Genomic DNA, 24323 nt, shown 5'->3' with positions numbered 1-24323 from the left:
CTTGGTGTGACAGCGATTCACCCCAAACTGGGTGCATGGGTACACATCCTCCCTGGCTGCCTGCACTGAGGAAAACATTATCAGATCCTCCCTGTTTTGACTGTTCTTGTCCAGATAAAGCAAACATCTGGGCTCCTGGAGCTTTCTAACCTGTTTGTCACTGCTGGCGCCGCAGGAAGGTGCAGCCCTGCTGAGAAGGTCCATGAATGGCTGAGGCTCGCCTGTGTCTGCTCACCATGAAGATCATCCTGGTCTTCGCCTCCCTCCTGGCAGCTGCCTGCTGTGAGCAGCTCTTCGTGGGGTGAGTCCTGCTGGAAGCAAGGGGTGGGGACAACATGGATGGGGACCAGGGAGAGAGATACCCAAACCTATCTGGTCTCCTTTGGGATCATACAGGAAGGATGATATCCCAAAGGGGTGAAATCCAGCAGGTTTTGCTGTATGGACACTGGCAACGATGTAGTTCAACCCATCCTTGTGGAGCCCAGCCAGGCGGGAGTGGAAGCTGTATTGGGAAATACCTAAACATATTGACAGCCCTTGATAGGCCAAGGGGAACGGCTTTAACCTGCCAGACGGGAGACTGAGATGAGCTCTTAGGCAGAAGCTGTTCCCTGTGAGGGTGCTGAGGCGCTGGCACAGGGTGCCCAGAGAAGCTGTGGCTGCCCCATCCCTGGCAGTGTTCAAGGCCAGGTTGGACACAGGGGCTTGGAGCAACCTGCTCTAGTGGAAGGTGTCCCTGCCCGTGGCAGGGGTTGGAACTGGAGGAGCTTTAAGGTCCCTCCAACCCAAACCAGTCTGGGATTCCATGATACTATGATATAGGCAGAATATATTGATATATAGGGTATCTCCTAACATTTTGGGTGTTCTTATGATCAAAGGAAGGATGGAAACCACCTCAGGCTCTCCAACACTTGCTTCTTTTCCCTATCTTGGCTGTTCTGAACCTGCACTTTTCACTTCCAACACCCAATCTCCAGCCACTGATGGACTTTCCAACCCACTGAGCCAGTGCAGACCTTTCACAGCCTCCACTCAGGCCACGATGGCACCACATCAACACTGGAAGCTCAGCTCCTTGCCCCCTCCAGTGACTCCATCCCATGCTGATGGCTCTGCCTCCCTGCAGGGACCAGGTCCTCCGCATCACGGCCAGCAATGAGAAGCAGATTGCCCTGCTCAGGGTGCTGGGTGAGCAGACAGAGCTGCAGGTGAGCTGTGATGGGGCCCTGAGCATCCCCTGGTGTGAAACAGAGACCCTGGTGACACCCAGGACCTCTTTATGACCTCACATCCAATATTCCTTCATATTTTATATATATAAAGAATTCATAACTATATAAATATAATATTTAGCCTGGGGGACCTTGAGCTTGGCCATTCTGTTTCATAGAATCATGGAATCAGCTGGGTTGGAAAAGACCTTTAAGCTCATCCAGTTCAACCATTCCCAGCACTGCCAAGGCCCCCACTAACCATGTTTCACATGAAGCAGGGACACCCCGGCTACTGCAGCATTGTCATATCCAGGTTGAGAATCCTTGTCAAAAATGTCATTGCATTGGTTTTGACTTGAATGAACTTTAAGACTGAGCTGGTCAGGGTGCTGGGACACCCAGTCTTAGTCATGCTTTGCCTAGAAAGCTTGGATACGATGATCCTTAGTCCCTTCCAACCTGGGATTCTATGCCGCTGACCCATCCTGATACCCGTGTGTGTCCCCAGAACTTGTTCAAAGACCTTTTTACCCCTTTCAGTGCTGTGGAGCTCAGTGGATGAGCACCAGCACAGGATGGGGCTGAGCTCTCTCCTCCACACCAGGTTGATTTCTGGCGTCACCCTGCCAGCCCTGGCCACCCGGCTGACCTGCGGGTGCCCTTCCCCAGCCTCCAGGCAGTCAAAACCCTCCTGGAATCCAATGGCATTTCCTACAGCATCATGATCCAGGACCTGCAGGTGAGGGCTATGGTGAGAGAGTGGGATGAGTTCCTGCAGTTCAATTCCAAAGGAAGGTCCAGAAAGTTGGAAACCAGGAGGAGATGGAAGAAGAACCCACCCCCTGCTCCCTGCAGCCTGTTGGATGGCTTGTTTTTCTCCTCCTGAACAGAAACTAGTGGATGAGGAGAAGAAAGACATGGCAAAGCCAAGGAGGACAAAGAGGAGCACCAGCACATTCAATTTTGGCTCCTACCACACGATAGATGAGGTACTTTGCTCTGTAGAGCATTCACTTCACCTTGGTGGGGACATGCTCAGGCCATGCTTGCATCCATGCAGTGAAGTTCGTGGTGGTAGGTGCCCCCCAGCACATGAAACTCCTCCTTGGACAGAGGTTTTAGTTGAGCCAGGAGGCTGGGAAGCCCTCCATGAGCAGTGTGGGCTCTCCTGGCATCTCCCCACCTTGCTGGAAGACAACTTCAACTTCATTTTGGGGTTCAAAGTCTGTGTTTGAAGGAAGTTCAGGTCAGATATAAGGCAGAAGTTCTTCCCTGTGGGGGTGCTGAGGCGCTGGCACAGGGTGCCCAGAGAAGCTGTGGCTGCCCCTTCACTGGCAGTGTTCAAGGCCAGGCTGGAGCAACCTGGTCTCCAGGGAAGCACCAGATCTTCTCTGCATGTTCCATCTGGTGCTGGATACCCTAAAACCCAAAGGGAAAGCCCGGGTGAGCCTCAGCAGCTCCTCCTTTCAGATCTATGACTGGATGGACACGCTGGTGGCTGATCATCCCGACCTCATCAGCAAGCTCCAGATCGGGCAGAGCTACGAGAACAGATCCCTGTATGTGCTGAAGGTGGGTACAGGGGGAATCCTCTCCTTGCCCAGCCCTGGGAGGACACAGGGATGAAATCCCTCCCTTTCCATGCAGTTCAGCACCGGGAGATCCAACCGGTCGGCCATCTGGCTGGACACTGGCATCCACTCCCGGGAATGGATCACACAAGCCACTGGTGCCTGGATGGCCAACAAGGTACCCACATGCCCTGGGATATGGGAAGTCAATCCTCACACCTCCCTGTGGTCACATCCCTTGTGCCCAAGGGACACTGAGGCAGCTCCTGCTCCTCTTCCCATGCAGATCGCTGAGGAGTATGGCCAGGACCCCTCTGTCACTGCCATCCTGGACAGCATGGACATCTTTTTGGAGATCATTGCCAACCCAGATGGCTTTGCCTACACCCACAGCTCTGTGAGTGCAGGGACTTGTCCTAATGCTTGTCTTCAGCAACCATGGTTGGCCATGGTTTTTGGGAAGGGAGGAATGTTCCTTCCATGTGGGATGGTGGATGGGTGGTTTCCTCCCCTCTCTGAAGATCATAGAATCAACTGAGTTGGAAAAGCCCTTTAAGCTCATCCAGTCCAACTGTTCCCAGCACTGCCAAGGCCACCACTAACCCATGGCACTGAGGGCCTCATCTCCACAGTGTGTGAACACTCGCAGGGACGGTGACTCCAGCACTGCCCTGGGCAGCCTGTTCCAATGCCTGAGCACCCTTTGGGGAAGGAATTGTTCCTCAGCTCCATCTAAACCTCCCCTGGTGCCGCTTGAGGCTGTTTCCTCTTGCTGCTCAAGCAGGAGGGTGGCATCTGTCCCCACAAGGAGGTAGGATTCACATCCCTGTGATGGTCTCACCCCATCTGCTCCTAGAACCGCATGTGGCGCAAGACGAGGTCCATCAATGCCGGCTCCCACTGCATTGGTGTGGATCCCAACCGGAACTGGGATGCTGGGTTTGGAGGTGAGAGCTGGGGCCACCAGGTCCCCACACTGAGCATCACTTGTGCCTCAGAGCTCCCTGCTGTAGGGGAGAAATCTGGAGGCTAAAGCCCTTCCCCAGGGGAGCTTCTCTGCATGGTGCCTCCTCCACCATGCCCCAGGCTCTGGCTCCAGCAGCAACCCATGCTCCGAGACCTACCATGGTCCTTATGCCCACTCCGAGAGGGAAGTGAAAGCCATCGCAGACTTCATCCTCGGCCATGGGAACGTGAAGTTGGTCATCTCCATCCACAGCTACTCCCAGATGCTGCTTTACCCGTATGGCTACAAGACAGCACCCGCACCCAACCACCAGGAGCTGGTGAGATGGTCCCAACATGTAGACATGGGGCTGTGAGCACCAGCCCTGGTGGAAAAGTCCAGTTGGATCATTCCAGGACCCTGCTCCTCTCGTTAGAGCCAACCTGAAGCCCATCACTTAGTTCTTGGAATCATAGAATCAACCAGGTTGGAAAAGACCTTTAAGATCATCAAGTCCAACCATTGCCCAGCACTGCCAAGGCCACCACTAAAAAAAAGGGAGGGTGATAACAGGATTTACCTCCCATCCATTAAAAATTAGGGTCTTTTGGGGAAAAGCAGGAGCAGAGGGGTTGGAAAACTGCTTGGATCTAGGCTCTGCTGCCCCAAGGTCTTGCTCCACCAGGTCTCACCACTTTGGGGCTCTCCCTTGCAGAATGAAGTGGCTAAAAAGGCCGTGAGTGACTTGGCTGCTGTGTATGGGACAAAGTACACCTATGGCAGCATCGTGAACACCATCTGTAAGTGTTCCTTCCCCTTGCCACAGCGCTGTGTCCACCAGAAATGCTCAGTGTTGGGATCACACCTCCCCTCCTCTCCCTGCAGACCTGGCCGATGGCACTACCATTGACTGGACCTACGACCACGGGGTGAAATACTCCTTCACATTGGAGCTGAGGGACACGGGGTACTACGGCTTCCTCCTGCCCAGCACTCAGATCATCCCCACTGCTACCGAGACCTGGGCAGCGCTGCTGGACATCATGGTCCATGTCCTGGAGCATCCGTACTGAAACCATGTCCCTCATCTCAATAAACAGACCTGGATTTAAGGCTGGCACCTTTGTGTTTTCATGCTAGACCCCCAAAAAGGGGTGAAAAAGGACTCTCAAACCTGCAGATGGTTGTTTCCCTCCTCATGGCATTAGCCATACATGTCCCATCCATTGGAGCCAACAGCCCTGAAGGACTTAGGAGGAGATGAGTGGTTTTGGGGCTGCCAAACCCAAATCTGTGAGGTTTTGGGCAGCATTGCTCCATCATCCTTTCCCTGGGGGCTGCAAGGCACCCTCAGGGCCATAGGTGGGGCCAAAGGGCTTTGAGGCACCTGGAATACCCATCACTCACTCTGACCTCCGTCCTGTGCTGGGCTTCAAACCAAGTCTGCTGCTGCCACCACCACAACCACGGTTTAGGCATCGAGGTCACCAAGTCCTCTGCACAAGAAACTGCATTTTGCACTTTCTCAACCCAAATTTACCCTTTTCCACCCCAATGCCATGTGCTGCAGCCGGTGGGGTGGGATTCTGGCACCTCCCCCCCTTCTCACCCTGCCCACGGGTGACTCAGCCACTTCCCAGAACAGATCTGGCTGGCTCTGGGAATGCTGTGGAGGGGGGAACAATGGTGCTGCAGTGCCCGACCTTGGCTGGTGCCAGCCAGAACCCTCCCTGGGAAGGGGAGGTTTCACTTGCCCTGGGAAAAGGGACAGCTGGCGGGGCCGGGCTGGGGCCACCATTCCCATGGGATTTAAGAGCCCTGTGGTGCTGCTGGGACTCAGGACAGGCTCTTCAGGCTGACAATGAAGGTCCTCGTGCTCCTGGCTGCCCTGGTGGCATTGGCCACCAGCACAGAGACATTTACTGGGTAGGATCTGGGTGGAGAGGGGAGGCTGGGATGGGGATGGTGGCACCGGTTGGGGAAGAAGGAGCTGGTTCAGTTCCAAAGGGGCACAGATACCCCTGGGAAGAGGCTCAGAGCAAACCCCAGTGTGGTGGGATGGATGGGAGGCGGTTAGGCTGGACCCATGGCAGTGACCCCCTGATCCCACAGGCACCAAGTGCTGCGCATCATCCCCACCACTGAGGAGGAGCTGCAGAAGATACATGAGCTGCAGGATGTGGAGGAGCTACAGGTATGGGTGCAATGGAAGGGGGGTCTTAGGGATACCCCTAAGACCCCAAGTTCCTTGTTTTGCACCCCAAAACCACTCTGTAGAGCAGGGCTGGAGGTGCTGGATGTGAGGTGATGGTGACCAAATGGTGACAAGCAATACAGAGGCTGGTGCTTGTGGGGCAGCCCAAGGTGGGATCTGACCCCCCATTTCTCTCCCTCCCCCTATAGCTGGACTTCTGGCTGCCACCCCGTGTCCCTGGGCACCCCGTGGACATCCGTGTGCCCCAGCCCAGCCTCCAGCCCCTCAAAGAACACCTGGAGGACAACGACATCTCCTACTCCATCATGATTGAGGACGTGCAGGTCAGTGCTGGTAGAGGGGAGGCGGGGGAGATGTGGGTCTTGATGTGGGACAAGGTCTCATCCTGCCCCCCGTCCCCCAGGCACTGGTGAAACATGAGCAGATGGAGATGCTCCATCGCCCCCGCCAACTGGTGCTCTCCACTGACAGCTTCAACTTTGCCGCTTACCATACCCTGGATGAGGTGAGAAAGCACAAGATTTGGGGCATTTTGAGGGTAAAAAACCCCACATCCTGGGGTTTCTCTTTGCTCCATGTGCAGCAGGGGGGGAGCTGGCTGTGACCCCCCCATTGTTCTCCTGCAGATCTACGCCTTCATAGACCTGCTGGTGGCTGAGAACCCCAACCTGGTCAGCAAGCTCGAGATCGGCCGGTCAACAGAGGACCGTCCCCTCTACGTGCTCAGGGTGAGGGCTTGGGGTCCAGAGGATGACCCGAGGGGGAAATGGGGCCAGACACAAAACCAACCCCCCCCACCCTGGCTCTTCCAGTTCAGCAGAGGAGGCACGAACCGCCCGGCCATCTGGATTGACACTGGCATCCACTCCCGCGAGTGGGTGACACAGGCCAGCGGGGTCTGGTTTGCCAAGAAGGTACGGACACCCTCAGGACATGGCTGAGGTTCCCAATGGGCCCACAAGGTCCTGCAGCCAACTATGGGTGCCAGGGGGCTGACCCCATACAGAGGATGGTGCTCTGGGAGGAATGGGGACCATAAACCACCATCCACTCTCTAGATTGTCCAGGATCACGAGAATGATGAGGGTCTGGCCTCCGTCCTGAACCAGCTGGACATCTTCCTGGAGATCGTCACCAACCCCGATGGCTTCGTCTACACCCACACACAGGTACTGCCCTGGCCCCTACAGCCATGCTGGATGGGGCTGCTGCACATCAAAACCTCCTTGTCCACGTTTCCATGGGATGGAAGGGGACCACCATGACCCATTATCCTCCCCATTCCCTCAGTGCTGGTGGAGCTCCAGCCCTGGCCCCCAGCTGAGATGTCTCTGCCATTCCAGAACCGCATGTGGCGCAAGACCAGGTCCAGGAACTCGGGCTCCCTTTGTGTTGGTGTGGACCCCAACCGCAACTGGAATGAAGGGTTTGGAGGTCAGAGCCCTCCCATTTATTGGGTTCCACCATCAAGTTGGAAGCTTTGAGGCCTTTTCTGGCTCAGAAAGATCCAGAGATGGCCCCTGGGGAGAAAAGATGGGATTTGGTTTCTGTGGCAGATGAGGGTTTGGGCTGCACCAGGGTGTTGATGGGGATCACAATTGAAAGTCTTCATAGAGTTATCCAGGAGGAGCCCCAGAGTGTTCCTCACTGGCTGAGGGGTGGGAGAAGCTTGGAAATGGAAATGGCCCTTTGCCCAACTGTCACCAACAAACCCCGTGCTCACTGTCCTCTGCTCCACAGGGGCTGGGGCCAGCAGGAACCCCTGCTCTGAGACGTACCACGGACCCTATGCCAACTCGGAGCCGGAGGTGAGGGCCATCGTGGACTTTGTGAATAACCACGGGAACATCAAGGCTTTCATCTCCATCCACAGCTACTCCCAGCTCCTGCTCTACCCCTACGGCTACACCAACACCCCAGCGCCTGACCACGAGGAACTGGTAGGGCTGATATGGGGGGCTGAAGAGGGCTGGGATGATGTGAGGCTGCTCTTCTCCTCCTAGGAGGAGCTCACCTATCGAGCTTTGACATCCTTTTTGCTTGTGGCATGAGGAAAAGACTCTCCTGCAGGTTGTATCCCATAGGGTTTCCCTTTCTTTGGCTCATCTTTCTCCCTTCTGTGTATTCCTAGCATGAGATATCCAAGAAGGCAGTCGCAGCTCTGTCTTCTCTGTATGGCACTAGCTACAAGTATGGCAGCATCTACACCACCATCTGTAAGTAACAGGGAGGTGACAGCAGTGATTCTCCCATAATAAAACCAAATCATCACTCACACCTCAGCTTAGACAGAAGCTCCCATGAAATACCTGTCCAGCAGTGTCCTCCTGTTGTTTCTCCACCCAGATCAAGCCAGTGGATCTACTGTTGACTGGACGTACAGCCAGGGCATTAAATACTCCTTCACCTTCGAGCTGCGGGACACAGGGCGCTACGGATTCCTGCTCCCTGCCAGCCAGATCATCCCAACGGCCCAAGAGACGTGGCTGGCGCTGAAGGTCATCATGCAGTACACGCTTGATCATCCCTACTAAACAGGAGCAGTTCCTGAGTGGTGATGGAATGAGCTGGAGGGTGGAAAATGCAATAAATCAATGTAAAGAAGGATGAGAAATGCTTTTCCTTGGTTTCTCTTTTCCCAAATCATGGTGAAAAGTCCTTTTGGAGACCAACTTGGTGCTAGTCAGCCAACATGAGCAGTGTGCTGGCCCAAAAAGGGGATTAAATGGGCACAGAAATGTAGAATGGTTTGGGTTGGAAAGGACCTTAAGATCACCCAGTTTCAACCCCTGCCCATAAGCAGGGACCGCACACTAGGCCATGTCCCCAAGGCTCTGTCCAACCTGGCCTTAAAGCCTGGCATGGAAACAGTGGGACACAACAGAAAGGAAGGTGCCCTCTGCTTCTGGAAGGGGAAGATGTTTAGTTTGACACTTACTGGGCAAGCAGAGACCTAGGATGTGATGGATTCTGTGTCTTTGTGTGGCTGAACATCAACTTGTGGTGGTAGAAAGGTCCCTTCTTGCCTGCTGTGATCCTTAGAGGAGGGAGAGCCAAGCCCCTGCTGACTCCCAGTTTCCATAGGCACCACTCCAGGCTCTCTGATAGCTCTCAAATGGAAAGAACCACTCAACCACAAGGTCTTTAATTTAATAAAATCTAAATGACAATTAAAACTCCCAGAGTTTGATTTCATCCTCCAAAGAACATCAAGTCAAGAGGCCCCAAAGCATACAGATCCATCAAGACAACTGGAAAGTACATTCAGGTCTGGATCTGGAGAGTCCCAAACCCCTCAGGCTAGTTCCTCCTTGCAGAAGGAGGTTTTCACACAGCCCTGAGCAGTTGTGGGTTTTGGATCAGTCTCCCACAGCAAAATCAGGACTTCCCCAGCTCTGTTTCCAGATGGATGCATTTTATACACTTCCAAGTGTTCATAGAGCTCAAAGATCTACTCACACACTGGTGGGACCCCATGAGCTGTGCTGGTCCCTGGCTTTCAGGCTCTCACCCCTCCTGCGCACACTCAGCTAAATCCATCAGGTAGTAAAGGTACCAACTGAATGGTGCATAAAAGAACAATGAATTACTTTGTTTCATGAGGACATAAAAACAGAGATGCTGTACAGGAAGAAGGAGCAGACTCAGAACATCAAGATCAGACCATGCAGCATCATTAAGCCACATCATACCCTAACATTCAAAGCTAAATGTGGTATTGCTGTGATACTTCAACACCAAACTTCTTTGGAAGTTTCATTTAGCTTTTATTTACTGCATTAGGCAACCCAAAAGCATCACTTCTCAGTAAATAAAGCCCCAAGAGGTGAGTGAGCTTCCTGAGGCTGTCAGTGAAGTGTGGACAAACCCCAGGTCCCTGCAGCTCCTGCTTTGGGTTCAGGCCATTTGAACACTCTTCTCTCAAGAAGTGACGCTGCTGCACAGAAAGCCAACAGGAGGATGAGCTACATCATTCAAAACCCATACACCTACAACTACAGCGAGTAGTCTTCCAGAAGTGGTAGGTAAGAGCAGAGCAGTTAATAAGAGAGCAAGATGCATCCAGCTTCCTACAGATGAGCTGAAGGAAGACACAACCAGATCATTAGTATTTCTCATCTTCACACATCACCAGCCTAGCTCTTATAGTACATACACATACTTACAGTACATACACACACTTACAATGCATACACACGCCTCCTATGGAAACTCAGGACACATATGATCCTTACTGGGAGGGCAGTTTGCTCACATTAGAGCTGGTTTTACAGCTTCAAAGCATCCAAGAACTTCCTTAGGAAGCTTTGGGAGCTTTAAGTTACCTCCCTGCAGTCAGATTTTGTTATATATAAAAAAAATATAGGTGTATATTTGAACACAAAGGGGCATTCAGCTCTCTGAAGTACTTTAAAGCACATTTTAAATGTTGGCTTTGCCCTATGCCCCTTGATTTCTTCTCTTATTCTCTCTCTGGGGGGATCCCCAAATAGCATCAGAGGTTTGTGCTCACCTCACTCTTTTCTGGAGAACACTGAGGTTATGGCTGTTATCAGAATGGGACTCCTGCATCAGCACTCCTCTGATGTAAGACTCAGAGACACAATGAACATGATAAATGTGCTCAGGAATGTTGAGTCTTCAAGTGCCACACTGGAAATCCTGTGCCATTCCTCTCACTTCACCCTTTCACCAGGATGATCCCCTAGAGATCTGCACCACTGGGGAATTTAGGGGCTGTAGAAGATTGCCTACATTAAAAAGGGTGGGGAAAAAAACCACTGCAAGCCAAAAAGCCACAAAAGCCACTCACAAAACCCACCAGATCAAGAAGCCAAAGCTGCAGCAAGCTGAGCAATACCACAGGTAAAGGCTGGAGAGCAGCTCTCCAAAACCACCTGCAACACCTCTAACAGGCAATGCTGGGGAAATTTAGGTCATCTCTAGGTCCTTCAGCAACACTGGCATGGTGAAAGCACTGATGTGACAAAAGCTATGGTACACCCTGTTCAGTTACAGGATTCCAGGTCCCAGCTAAGTTTTAGGGATCCCAGCAAGACAGCACAAGAAACTTTCCCTTCAGCCACCCTAACTTTAAAGAAGATGCTCTGAAAACACTGGCAAAGGTATAAGTGGGAAGAAATTCCCTGTCTCCATCAGGTACTGGAGCTGCACTTTGCTGCTCCACCAAGGGATAGAGTTTGCCTCCAAGTATCACAAAAGCATTTTATGAAGCAAAGTGATGTTCTGTCTCCTAACCTTGACTGTAGGACCATTAGGGTGTGCAGCTTTGGCAGCACAAGAGTAACTGGCTCCTCCATGTACATCACAGCTTTCCTCAGCTCCAGGGACCAGCAACCTGCTCTGGCAAGTAGGAAAAGGAGGAAACCAGTGTGCCGCCAAACCTCTGCCTGCATACCCAGCAGAGGGGCACAGCAGATGATTTCACCCCAAGATACACCAGCTAAAGCCCTGCTCAGCACATCTGGCAGCCTTAGTCTCTCATTCAGAAGCAAAACCACCACACAGTAGATCTGTGCAACCACAGCAAGAACAAAACGGGAAAAGCAGAGTTAAAAACCAAGCTTTGCACACAATAAGGGAGAAAAAGAGGGAAAACAGTTATTTTCTCCTCTAGCTCACCTTTAAACACAGAGAAGTGTTTCACAAACAGGATATGAGTAAACATGACTGCCAGGTTACACTGCCACACTGGGAATTACTTTCAAAACCATGTTTATGATCTTGGAATGGTTTGGGTTGGAAAGGACCTTAAAGCTCATCCAGTTCCAACCCCCCTGCCATGGGCAGGGCCAACTTCCACTAGAGCAGGTTGCTCCAACCTGGCCCATTACAAATACTTCTGCACATTAACATAAATGAAGAAAACCAACAACAAAATAACACCCAACTCATGGAATCCTCCCTCCAACGTTCTGGCAGCATGCTGAATGTCTGTGTCACTGCTACAGAACACTAAAGCTTTTGCTTACAGATGATTTCTGGCCCATTTACCTCCACCTAGAATCATAGAACCTGTGTTCTCCTGTTCACTCAGTCTGTGGTTCAGGGCACAGGATGTTACAGACACAGATCCATTCTACAAGCTTCGCAGAACCATTTCTACTGGTCACAGGCTTTACTACCAGTTCCCTCCCCTACAAAATGAGTTCTGTCAACTCTGTCCTGACACAGTGCCTAAAGATCAGCCTTGCTGAAGTGATACTGGTCCTGCTTCTATGAAACATCAACCACTGCAGCTCCCTCAGCCTTACCCGAGCTGCCATTTACACACCAGCTCTGCTCCTCTCTGTGGATTCCTAAAATGACAAATGGGCTGCACTGCTCAGGGTTCCCAGAACCTGGACATTGATTTATTCAGTGGCATAAGACACTGCTGCTTATTTCCATGGCCTGTTCTGGATGCTCTTCCTGCTGAACGAGCTGGCACTGAGGACTCCCCCATTGCCAGCAGTGCTGGGGAGACTGGGGCTGCTCCTCACGGCTGTCGCCTTGGAATTGCGTCCTGAAGAACCACTGCTAAAACGGCCTGTGGGGAAAAGAAACAACCCAAAGGTCAGGAGCTGAGTGTGGGATGGAGCACAAGGACACACAAATGATGGATGAGCTCCTCCTGTATGAAGACAGACTGAGAACATGGAGGCTTTTCAGCCTGGAGAAGAGAAGTTGCATGGAGACCTCAGAGCAGCTTCCAGTGTCTGAAGGGGGCTACAAGGATGCTGGAGAGGGACTCTTCATCAGGGACTGTACTGATAAGGAGAAGGGGTGATGGGTTCAAACTGAAACAGGGGAGATTTAGGCTGGATATAAAGCAGAAGCTCTTCCCTGTGAGGGTGCTGAAGTGCTGGCACAGGGTGCCCAGAGAAGCTGCGGCTGCCCCATCCCTGGCAGTGTTCAAGGCCTGGTTGGTCACAGGGGCTTGGAGCAATCTGCTCCAATTGCAGGGGCCTGTGGCAGGGGGTTGGAAGTGTATGAGCTTTAAGGTCCCTTCCAACCCAAGTCAGTCTGGGATTCTATGATCTGCTGTCCCTTGCTGGCTCTCCAGCTCTCTCTGTAAACATACAGACTTATGGATAATTCAGTGCAGGGTTTGGGCAGAGTTTCTATCTGTGGAGGCCTAAGCATTTGAAGACCCTATTAATCAGCAGTTAAACCTAAAGACATTTAAATGTAGTGGGTAATTGGCATACACCAACCCCCAGCAGACCCAGAATTTTGCCACTGTGTAGCTATGCAAGATTTAAATCCTCTGGGACTGGCATAGCACAGGTTTTGGTGGATCCTCTCAGTCTGTTTAGGAAACAAACCCCTCTCCCAGCACTCTCATGGGAAGATTATGACAGAGAAGGGCTGCAGGGCAGGTTCAAGAGCTACAGCAAGGGGCTGGAGTGTTTGTCCCAGACTCTTACTGGCAGTGTCTGAAGGAATGTGCTCCTCGTCAAGGTAGTATTTAATCTTCTGTAGATTATCTTCAGAAAATCTCCATCTATTCTCAGCTGGTGTGAATGGCACCTGCAGAGAGGTCTTTTTCCGGGCAGATCCAGAGGGAGGTGTTACGTGGCAACATGCAGGGAGCGAGCCTGTGATGAGTCCTTCTGGGATCTTCTGTGCAAGGACCTTTAGACCTGCAGATGGACACATCACACGTTATCAGTGACCATCAGCTAGGATGGGATCAGTGATTGGACCAGTCTCAAGTAAAACACTTGGCAGAGCTGAATATCCAACTCTTGCCAAGCTCCAGCTCACACAAAGCCTTGTTCTCTGCTCTTGATGCACCCTCCTGAGGTCTCAAGGAATCCCGCCCGTCCCCACTTACCTCCAGATAACATGAAGACGTTCTCAAAGCCCCTCTCACACATAGATGTTGCGGCCTGGCTGGCTAATCTCTCATCATTGTCATACAGAATTATCATTTTCCCATAGGCATTTTTCTGCTAAGAGTTAAGGATTCATTTGGAAATTTCACATAACTGTTAATACCCTTTCAGAGAGAAAAGGAGACAAATGGGACTGGAGACTGACACAATCCCTACTTGATCTGCAAGTATCAGTATTTAAATCAAGTCTTTCCTGCATCTGTGATTTAGATTTGACTTCTGGGTGATGAGGCTTGACAGACACAAAGGACACAGCCTAATCCCCACTGGAGTGCAGCCCCTGCAGCAAGTGTCCATCACTGTTCTAACACTGGTTAGTAGCAGGCAAGAGCATGAAGCACCTTCATTTACAACCTCCCCTCTCCCCTGCAGCCCTCACAAGAGAACAATTATCAGCCTAATCCTGCCTGACAATCCTCTTTCTAATCCTCACAGAAAGGCCAATCCCCATCAAGGTGCTGAGAAGAAGCCAAAAGATTTGATGAATGTGGATCAACAGTGGGGGATGGGAGCCCAAGTACGGCTTTGCCTTCCAGCAGCCAAAACCCCATGGAATGCCAAATTCAGGCAGCTCCCATAGGAGTCAAGAGGTGTTACAGCCTTGAGGAACTAGAATCTGGCATCTGATGGTGGCAGCAGAGCCTCACAAGGTAATCACAGTCAGCATAAAGGACCTCCCCTCCCATCTTCCTTGAAATCCCTGGATTTTGTTAAGCATTGTCCCAGTCACAGCAACTGCTACAGCTCCAATTGTTTTTGAAAGCTTCCCCCAACATCCCCCCCTTATTTGTTTTAGGTCAGCACTTCATATGTAAAGGATACATATTCCAGAATACTATTTGAGTATGGATTCATGGCTCTAGACAGCATTGCAATAGGGTAGGAATAAGCTGCAGAGGAGAAGAAAAGACAAAGAGAGAAAAATCATACAGCAGCTGAACATCAACCATCACACAACCTGGAGTACAATTGACACAGACTTGTCAGGGTTCAGAAGACATGGAAACCCACTGAATAAGGGGTTAGAATCTGCTCCACACCCTTATCCCTTTCCAGGAAAGATGGGTGCACTGGGTGAGTGCTGAGAGCATTCTGCACCTAAGAATGTCCCATCTTGGGGGTTAAAATGAAGCCAGCCAGGATATGAGATGGAGCAGGAAGGATGGTCCCAGCTGAGGCTGCTGTGGGATTGGAGCCTCCTCACCTCCAATAATATGACATTGGTTGTATGCGTCACGGTCTCGTACATCCAAAAGCAGGAAGGGGCAGTCGGGATAAGGTATGTCTTTAGCCTCAGTGTCTTCTTTCTTTGGAGTGTCCTCCTCTATACCCAGTTCACCAACACCATTTATCACACTGCAAGAGGAAAGAGGAGGTTATGGTACAAGCTCTCACTCTGAATGCTTCCATACCTCGCCACCAGTCACAGTTCCAATAGTCCATTGACATCCCAGTACCACCAGACACCGCATGGAAATGGAGAGGTTCTATTTCACACTTTCCAGGACATCAGAAGAGACTGATTTTATCAAGATATAAAACAGAGTACAGCCTTGCTATGTGAAGTGCCATACTCTTCTGGATCAGTCAGTTACTGGTGGTTTATGCCATAAAGTGAGGGAGAATGATACTAAGAAGCTGATAACACCAAGATCATAGAATCACAGAATGGTTTGGGTTTAAGATCATTCAGTTCCAAGCCCCTGCCATGGGCAGGGACACCTCACACTAGACCCAAGATCTCAGCAAGTCAGACACACTGAATAACTGTCAGGCGCCAGTGCTATGCAGAGGTTTCCCATTTCACCACTACATTGGGTAGAGCACATGAAGAAAAACCTCCAGATGCTCTTAGTGGTCACTAAATTGATGGCTTGAATACATGATCACTAGGTCTGTCAGGTGAGCATCTCAACTGTTAGTGTTTGCCAGGGAAGAGCTGAGACAAAGCTTCCTTTTACAATGTCTTTCTGGTACCTCTGACCTTGACTAGTGATGTAGTGGGTTTGGAAACTGACCTTTTATTCTCAACTATGGAACAATCTGTTATCATTAGCAAGGCACATTACTGAGTTTACCAGAGCAGTTTATAACATGGATTCTTCAACCCAGGGACCCTGGATCAAATCCCACAAATACATTTTCTGGTCACCCATTTCAGGTGGCCACAGGGCTGGGTTACAGCCTCAAACCAAGCTCAGACAGCAGAACCTGCCAACCCCTCTCTTGCTCACACTTCCAGACCTCCAAACTCAGGCTTTAATGAGGAATACAATATAAAGCTATTTAACAGCAACTAAAAAAACTAGCTGGATAAAAGGAATTATCTGCTATGACACGAAGGAAATGGTGTATTATCATCAGGCACCTCTGCAGTGTGGAGCGATAGGAAAGCCCAGATCCTGCACTATTTAGGAACAGGATTGGACTGGGTGCCCTATCAGGGCTTCCTTTCCCATTTGTCCCTTCTGTGACTTCAGCATCTGGATGTGGAGCAGCAGAATCACCATCTGGGGAGAGAAGAGAGTGCAAAGAGTTAAAATGCTGCAGGAAATAAGCAGGTTTTAAGCCAGTTCCTATTCTTAGGAGAAAGTGTCTCTCAAAGACAGCCTTATTTCATCCTCTTATAAGGATGTTTTACTAACAGCCTCATATTAATAATAAAGAGCCATATGATTTTTAAGGGCTGAAGATCTAATTTGAAGAATAAATATGTAGGTCTTGATGCATGATATCTACTGAGTTACTGCAATAAACTTGGCAGCACGAGGACCTTCTTACTTGCAGCCTTTCTGGTTTAGGAGTGTTGCTGTTCACAAAGTGAAATGGCTGCAGGCCAAAAGTGAAGTTATTTTTCCCCTGCTGAATAGTCACCTCTGTCTGTCAGGACCCAGCTCACCACATGACAGTGATCCTTCTCTTTGCGCTTACAACAAATATTGTTACCTTCCAGCTTGTGGATCTCCTTGTTTGTCACTTCTAAGGTTTCATCAGATAAAGAGGCAACCTGGATGACCTGTGGGAGACAAAAGAGAGCAACAATACCTTGATACACATGCACTGATGTCACTGCAAGAGAGCAGGGATCAGCTTAAGGAAAAACAATCCTCGAGCCAAGCCACAATTAACTTGTTGCAACTTGTACTGGACTTCAAGGTCACACAGAGGTGTGTATATCATGCTTGTATGGCAAGTTTGTCCTTTTATTAAGTGAAGTTGTAGCAAAAAAAAAAAAAAAAAAAAAAAAGAAAACAACCCAGAACACTCAACTTCAGAGGAAAGAAAAGCCACATGTTCCACACTGGTAATATCAAATACCAGAATGGTGTCTAACTTATCAAGTTCAGTCACTAAAACATTTCAGAGCATACACTGCACTGGCTAAAATCACAAATGGGATATACCCACAGAGAGGACCTGGGATGTTCTCATAGTAAATCAGTTCATTGCACCAGTGAGAGGTACAGGACTGGTCTTAATTCAGGTGAACTGAAGATGAGTCTGCTAAACCCAGTCCTTCAATAACTGCAAGTTTAACCTTTTCTCTTTAGAAGACAGCTTGTCTTTTCTAGTTTTTATTAGATCTTGTGAACTAACACATAAGCACAACTCAGCTCTTCATTTACTGATCAAACTTAAGAGCCTTTAATATTTGGATTCATTTGATTTAAAAATACACAGAAAGCCTTGAAGTCAAGAACCTTCCCATCATGTGCAGTAAAACCCTCTGGAAGGGAGGACTTCAGGCTTGAGGAGATCAGATTTGAACCTCCTTTACATAGCCCTTTCCTCTTAAAAGAGGCATAAAAATCCCCTTAAGTGAAGGGACATAAAAAATAGGGAATAAACTTCAAAGACAGAGTCACTAAAAACTTAAATTTGAAACTAAAAGCATTTTTACTACTCTGAAAATATTGGCCTGAATGGTTTGCTTGTATTGAGGGAAATCTATAAGGGCAGGATGAAGCCAGTACAGGAGTTACTAAAGCCACATAACTGGAGAGAGAACAGGGTACAGAGAGTTAAAACACTGCAGGAAATAACAACATGAAAGTTTTAGAGAGACAAGAAATGCTGCTCCTAAAAGATGACAACTTTCAGAGGCCAGAGAGGGAACCATACATACCAACTGGGCAAAAGTGGTCACTTTCAGCCTTTTAAACAGCTCATCCTTTTTATATCTGTAATCTTCAAAGAGAAAACAGAAGAAAACAAGGTCGCTTTTCAGTTAATTCCCACCTTTTGCAGTACCAGCTCATGGGCTCAGTTCCAGCTATTCTCATAGACTCCTTTCACCAATACAGCAGGATTTTGGGGCACTAAAACCTGAAACTTTGTGAAAAGTAATACCAGTTATAAAAAGAGATCTTGTCCAGATATGGTTAAAGTGGAGAAGGCAGATTTAGTCCTTTTAGGCTCAAGTGTGTTATCACTGTTTGTTTTCTGTTCTTGCTGGAGAAAGTTTCATGAATTTAGCATGTTTGTCTGCTGTTCTTTGAAGCCCACTATGTCACAAAGCCTCTTAAACCAGATTAAGTTCACTGGAATCATAGAATCCCAGACTGGTTTGGGTTGGAGGGACCTTAAAGCTCCTCCAGTTCCAGCCCCCTGCCACGGGCAGGGACACCTTCCACTAGAGCAGGTTGCTCCAAGCCCCTGTGTCCAACCTGGCCTTGAACACTGTCAGGGATGGGGCAGCCACAGCTTCTCTGGGCACCCTGTGTCAGCGCCTCAGCACCCTCACAGGGAAGAACTTCTGCCTAAGAGCTCATCTCAATCTCCCCTCTGGCAGGTTAAAGCCATTCCCTTGTCCTGTCCCCACAGGCCCTTGTTCAAAGCCCCTTTAGTTACTGGAATTTTTACTTTGTGCAAGTTACAGGTGGATCAGAGCACAAGGACATTATATGTCAGACTCTGTCTTGTCAGGTACTAAGCTAAACATGCATATTTAATCTTCAGATGCTCCAGGTTTTCTTACTTTTATCTGTCAAATTCCAATCCCTACAATTCCCTGATATGGATATCTAGAGGAAGGGATAAATGAAAGAATTTCTTTCACTCAGAAAGCAGCAGCTCAGTGTGGATACCAGCTCAAAGCTGACACAATTGCTACAGAGAAAGTGGACTAATTGAATCTTAAGCCTGAAGACAAAGCTGAGGTAGCAAGGAAAGCCAGAGGGCTGCTGGAATGACTGGCAGACAACCAGAGCAGAGATTAACAGCCCTAAGGAAGCAATGACAAGAGGCAGACTGCAGACAGATACTTGAGATGTGTAAACACGAGGGAGAGAAGAGCCTTCTAATGAGAAACAAAAGGGTTTATGTAGGAGGAGAGAGAAGCAAAGATGAGTATCTGTAGGAACACCCTGATATAAAAAAGCCTCCCATGGGAAGTAATAGAAGCCTTGTCCTTTGGGAATTTACAGCTAGAAAGAAGACAGAAAGAAAGTGAGGGAAATAGAAAGATCAATCCTGCACTGGCAGTGAAAGGCAAAGATGAACAAAATTCCTCCTGAGTCAGGCACTGCAGCTCTAACAGAGCTCTGCATGAAGCTCTTGAAGCCACACTAAGGAATCTAAGCTCTCTTTTCTCCTCCTCCCTTATGAGGCTCCAGCTCTGAAGTCAGAGATTTTTATATTTAATAAAGAAAAATCCTTTGCATGTTTCTAACTGTTGGAGGAGATTCCAAAGCGGTCTCTCTTCAGCTAAGAGAGATAACAGAGAACAGACTTGAGCAACAGAGAACAGGACCTTCAGCAAATCCGGCCAGTTAAGCAATTTTAAATCCTCTATAACCATCTGCTGAATGCTCCATTAGCTTAAGCAAGGGGGAAAAAGGGGGAGGAAGGTCTCAAATCCATATGCCTGAATCCACTACACCAAAAATTATTGCCAAATTAGCTTAGGCAAATGCTCAAGCTGCCATGTGTTTAGAGAAGGAGCCACATGAATGCTGGAGGCTGAGATCTCTTCTCAATACAAGTGGTGATGATGCTTGGGCAGGATTCCCCCCATACACAACCTATGGAACCTTATGGGAGCAAAAGAGAAACAAAAAGAGAAATTGTGAGTTTTAATCTCTGGTTTGGTCTTATTCTTATCCCTTCCTTCTTAAATGTGCTTCCTGAAGAGGCAGACCAAGTGCTTTTCAGCATTCAGACCAAGCAGAGCTCCTAAATTCAACATTCTACCCTATACAATGTTTATCAGGCAGCAAAGCAAGTGCTTACTTGCTACTCAACAACTTACCTAAGGAAAAGGAGCCCATCCAAAACATCCTTGTGCACTGCAGGGTGCACTATACATTTCAAACTATGGAGCTGAATCAAGTACAAGACCTACGCATAAACTAGATTTCAGAATGTCAATGCACTTGAAAATGAACTTGGCTTCAAGCCTCAAGTTCAGGTTGCTAAAGTCTCTGTTTAACATGAAAATAACAGCAATAATTCAGCCCATTTCCTGTGTCTGACACAAAACCCACATATAGCCCATGTCCCTATGGTTAAACCACCCCAGCCATGGGCAAAAAGAGCCCTTCAGTCATGTGAAGAGCAAGAAATCAACTTAACTTAGAAGGATAAAGAAAAGCAGAAATCTTATGAAGAGCTGGATGCCTATGAACACTGACCAAACTATCACAGTGTTCACACAAACCAGCTGCTGGATGGTTTCTGCCCACCTCAAGAGAGGATTATTTATCCCAGAACAAGTCTTTATGACCTAGATCTTACCTTTACCACCCAAAATTATTCCTATCAACAGGAAAACCAGCCCAAAGCTGTTGTTATTACAACAAACTAAGCTGACTGCTTTGCATGAGCATCCCAGCAGTGATCAGGAAGGTCACAGGAAGTGCTGCTCCTGCCTTTAGAAGCAGCACAACGTACCCAGTTCTGTCCTGGAAGATCCACTGGAATTTTCTGACATTCTTCCCTTCAGTGAACTGCTTTGGGGCTGGAATTATTGTGGAATCAAGGATGTGCTCCTCAGGGCTTCGGAAAGGAAGGGAGGAAGGGAAAAGACTGAGTGTCTCTCCTCAAGTCAATCCTCCAAAAGGAACAAATCATCGTGGTTCCAGCTCCCTTCCTTTTGATTCCACAAGTTTAAATCCCTCTCTCTCACATTACACAAGAGACAGAGAGTTGCCTGTAGTGGGTATTTAAAGTTGTGTCCAAATGGTGTCATCTATTCATGAGAAACCAAGGGGGAGAAGTTTCCAAATTGCCTGGGAACAGAAGGTATCTATTCAGCCCCAAAAGAATGGGATAGTTTCTGTTGGGTTCCAGAACTGTGGTTCAACAAAAGAAGTCCTACATGAAACCAAATCAGACTCAGAGCAGAGACTGAAAACCAACTAGAGCCGTACAACAAGATCTGAAGCACAGATAACAAGTGATGGCAAGTCAGTGTCAAGCACTGAAATCTTAGTCAGGCAACACAGGATTCTGGATAGAAAAGTCATTTCTCCTTTGATTCTCCCCACAGACCTGTGATGCTTAAAGCAAAGCAACAAATAAGCCAGCAACAAAGGACCATTCTGCACAAAGCTGAGCTCTGATATATTCACGTGACAGATTAGTGACCTGCCTTCTAATGCGAACAGCACCAGCTCAGAGGGACAGAGTAAATGGGTCCAAGAATAAAACCTGAATGTTCCAAATCCTAATTAATCCTCATTAATGGGGATGAGTTTTGTTTTCCACAGCAAGAAATGCAGCTTTCTAGGTTTAAGAGCTTTCTTGGCTCTCTGTGCGAGAATAATCTGGACAATAGTAGTAAAACATTTGCTTTTAGTAAGAGTTTTTCTTAAAGGCCTGTTTTCAGTGGAAAAAGAGAGTGAAATAAGAATCAGTCAGGTTTTCATCAGCCTGAACGAGCCAGAGGCTTCAAAGCATCAGTGTTTGGCTCTGGCAAAATCAATGAGTTACACAGGAATGAGCAGAATCTTGGAGTATTCTGACAGAAATCCAAGTACGTTAAAATGATATAGAGGTAAGAGATCTCAATTTGTTACCCAAGAGCAAAATAAAGCCTCAGGAGCACAGTCTGAGTCTTCCCAGATGGGTCTAGTCTAGTTTTCTTAGTCCAGAGACCTTCTTCCTATCTGGTTTCCATTCAATAGTAGAAAGTTGCACTAAGAAGGATCTGGAAAGACTCCTAGAACTGCCTGCCTGGTTTCTTAAGTTAAATCTGTCAAGCACTATGAGAGAGAGAGAAATAAGGCACAAAACAAAACAGAAATCATCCAAAATCATAGAATCATAGAATAGTTAGGGTTGGAAAGGACTTTAAGATCATCTAGTTCCAACCCCCCTGCCATGGGCAGGGACACCCCACACTAAACCATGCCACCCAAGGCCTCATCCAACCTGGCCCTGAACACCGCCAAGGATGGAGCATTCACAACCTCCCTGGGCAACTCATTCCAGTGCAAGGTAGAAGCATCTTTGTATCCTACTGCTGCATGTTTCTGCAATTCCTTCCTGTAAATGGCTGTGGAAATCACTGGAGCAGAGATTTCCAAGCAAATGGAGGGCCTGGGATTCAATCCCTGCTCCCTGATGTTCTTCCTGTTTGGAACTAACCCACAAGTTACATTCTGCTCCTCTTAGATACTCACTTCTTTTGACTTTTGCCAACTTCTCAGTGTATTTTGTCAAGCTGCGCCCTGTAAAAAGAGGGAAAAGGGGAAAAATAAAGGGAAAAAGATGAAAAGGGAGGGGGGAAAAAGAAGGGGTAAAAAAGGAGCAAAAAAGGGATCAGTTTGTTATAATTTATTTTATTAGTGCTTTTCTTCAGGGCTATTAAGTCTTAAATTGGGATTTTTTAAAGAAAAAGATCAGCCTACAACAACAGACGTTGCTGCAGATCCTCTTTCATCATGACAACACAAGGCAGCCATAAATAAGACCATCATTTTCCTCATAGAAATTTTCTCTCACAAAGAAAAGCCAAACTAAACAGCAAAGTCAAAGGACATGCTGCACTCCAGGAAACAGGAGTTGACCCTTAGGTTAAAGCCCAGGCAAAAGTCACTACAGATGTTCCACACCAGGAGGAGCTCAAATCTTCTACACATACCCACAGTGCTGCTTCAGCTCTACAGGATGTACCTGAGTGCATTTTGCAGGATTTCTAGTAAGGGGGCAGAAGTATCATGGAATGGTGTGGGTTGAGAGGGGCCTTAAAGCTCATCCAGTTCCAACCCCCTGCCACGGGCAGGGACACCTTCCACTGGAGCAGGTTGCTCCAAGCCCTGTCCAACCTGGCCAGTCCCTGAAGACACCCCCCAAACAACCATCCTGACTTACACCACTGTCAAGATACTACACTAATACAAAAATAAAACAGAAACTCCAAGACCATTAATTTCCATGGGAACTACCACTGCAGATCCCAAGATTCTAAGCTGCGACAAATCATAATCAGGATATGAGTTTTGATACAGCTGGTATCTGGGGTAAAACAGCTCAGGACAGAGGCAGAAGACACTCAGCATGTTTCTCTATGCTCCTACATCCACATTTGGTGGTGTTACACTACAACATCACTAGCCAGCATCAGTTTCACTTACCAGTATCGAGACAGGTTTTTATATGCTGGTATTTGGGATTCTGAGGGATGCGCCTCATTAAATACTGGTTTAAAAAAGAAAATATACAAGGAAGTCAATGTACAGCTATTATTTGTTTTAAAGGCAAAAAACCTCTCCATTAATAGGAAAGGCAATCTGAAGAGGTCCAAGAGACAGCAAAAAGAGGAGTAAGACCACAAGCAACCTCTCAGACATGCCCTGCTCTCAGGCAGACCTCAGAATCATAGAATCACGGAATGGTTTGGGTTGGAAGAGACCTTACAGCTCGCCCAGCTCCAACCCCTACCTTGGGCAGGGACACCTTTCACTAGCCCATTTCCCTTCCTCTCTCCACAACTCACCTGGCTCTAACCCCATAACCCCCCCCCTTCCTTACTCACACCTCTGCAAGCTGCCGACACCCCTCGCCAACCCTCCCGGTACCCCTCACATCCCACATCCCCTCAGGACAGGGGCCCTGCCCCCCGCAATCCACCACAGTCCCCGCCGCCCATGAAAGAGTGCCGATGAAGGGAAGGTGAGGGTGAAGAAAGGACCCGGGGACCCACCTCAGGGTCCCCAACGCTCCTACTGCTCGACATCGTCCCGCCGCGACCAGCTTGCCCAACCGCCCTCCACGTTCTGACATCCAACACCTCAACTACACCGGCTTTGATTGGCCTCCTCTCTCTCCCCGCAGCCAATCACAAGCCGCAGATGTGACGGCGGGCGGTTGACGGGGGGGGTTGCAGTAAACCTCAAACGTCGCCGGGCAACGACTTCCAAGCGCTGTGCGGAGAGACGGGAGGGACGGCGCATGCGCGGTGGGGGCCGTTGGTCCCGCCCCCGAAGCGCCATGGCGGCGCGCGGACGCGGCACCTGAGGCAGATGA

The 24323-nt window shown here is 48.8% G+C and overlaps 2 protein-coding genes across 3 annotated transcripts; one reads left to right on the top strand and one right to left on the bottom strand.

Annotated features, from left to right (window-relative positions):
• Positions 1–206: 206 nt before the first annotated feature.
• LOC308217370 (uncharacterized protein) lies at positions 207–8486 on the top strand (the record flags this gene model as incomplete). The annotated part of the gene is made up of 22 exons (XM_080610404.1): positions 207–301; positions 1133–1214; positions 1825–1959; positions 2111–2209; positions 2691–2792; positions 2868–2969; positions 3078–3188; positions 3648–3738; positions 3878–4077; positions 4453–4537; positions 4623–4803; positions 5583–5663; positions 5850–5931; positions 6141–6275; positions 6356–6457; positions 6579–6680; positions 6765–6866; positions 7011–7121; positions 7296–7386; positions 7693–7892; positions 8084–8168; positions 8299–8486. The coding sequence occupies 22 exons, from the start codon at positions 207–209 to the stop codon at positions 8484–8486; spliced, it is 2562 nt and encodes an 853-aa protein (XP_080466530.1).
• A 3867-nt stretch (positions 8487–12353) lies between these two features.
• On the bottom strand, positions 12354–24141 carry CEP41 (centrosomal protein 41; the record flags this gene model as incomplete). 2 transcript variants are annotated; one of them, XM_080635657.1, is made up of 11 exons in its annotated part: positions 24001–24141; positions 23432–23495; positions 22478–22525; positions 17980–18041; positions 16800–16869; positions 16222–16363; positions 15058–15209; positions 14676–14743; positions 13793–13907; positions 13383–13598; positions 12354–12502 (listed from the first exon to the last, which is right to left on the bottom strand). In XM_080635657.1, the coding sequence occupies exons 1-11, from the start codon at positions 24031–24033 to the stop codon at positions 12354–12356; spliced, it is 1119 nt and encodes a 372-aa protein (XP_080491783.1). In that variant the 5' UTR covers positions 24034–24141. The 2 variants fall into 2 exon arrangements, with proteins under 2 accessions (XP_080491783.1, XP_080491782.1); XM_080635656.1 differs by lacking the exons at positions 17980–18041; positions 22478–22525; positions 23432–23495.
• Positions 24142–24323: the final 182 nt, after the last annotated feature.

Source organism: Psittacula echo, assembly GCF_963264785.1.
Source record: "Psittacula echo genome assembly, chromosome: 1".
NCBI lineage: Eukaryota > Metazoa > Chordata > Aves > Psittaciformes > Psittacidae > Psittacula > Psittacula echo.
Note: the sequence above shows the minus strand (reverse complement) of the source record. Positions and strands in the feature narration are given on the sequence as shown.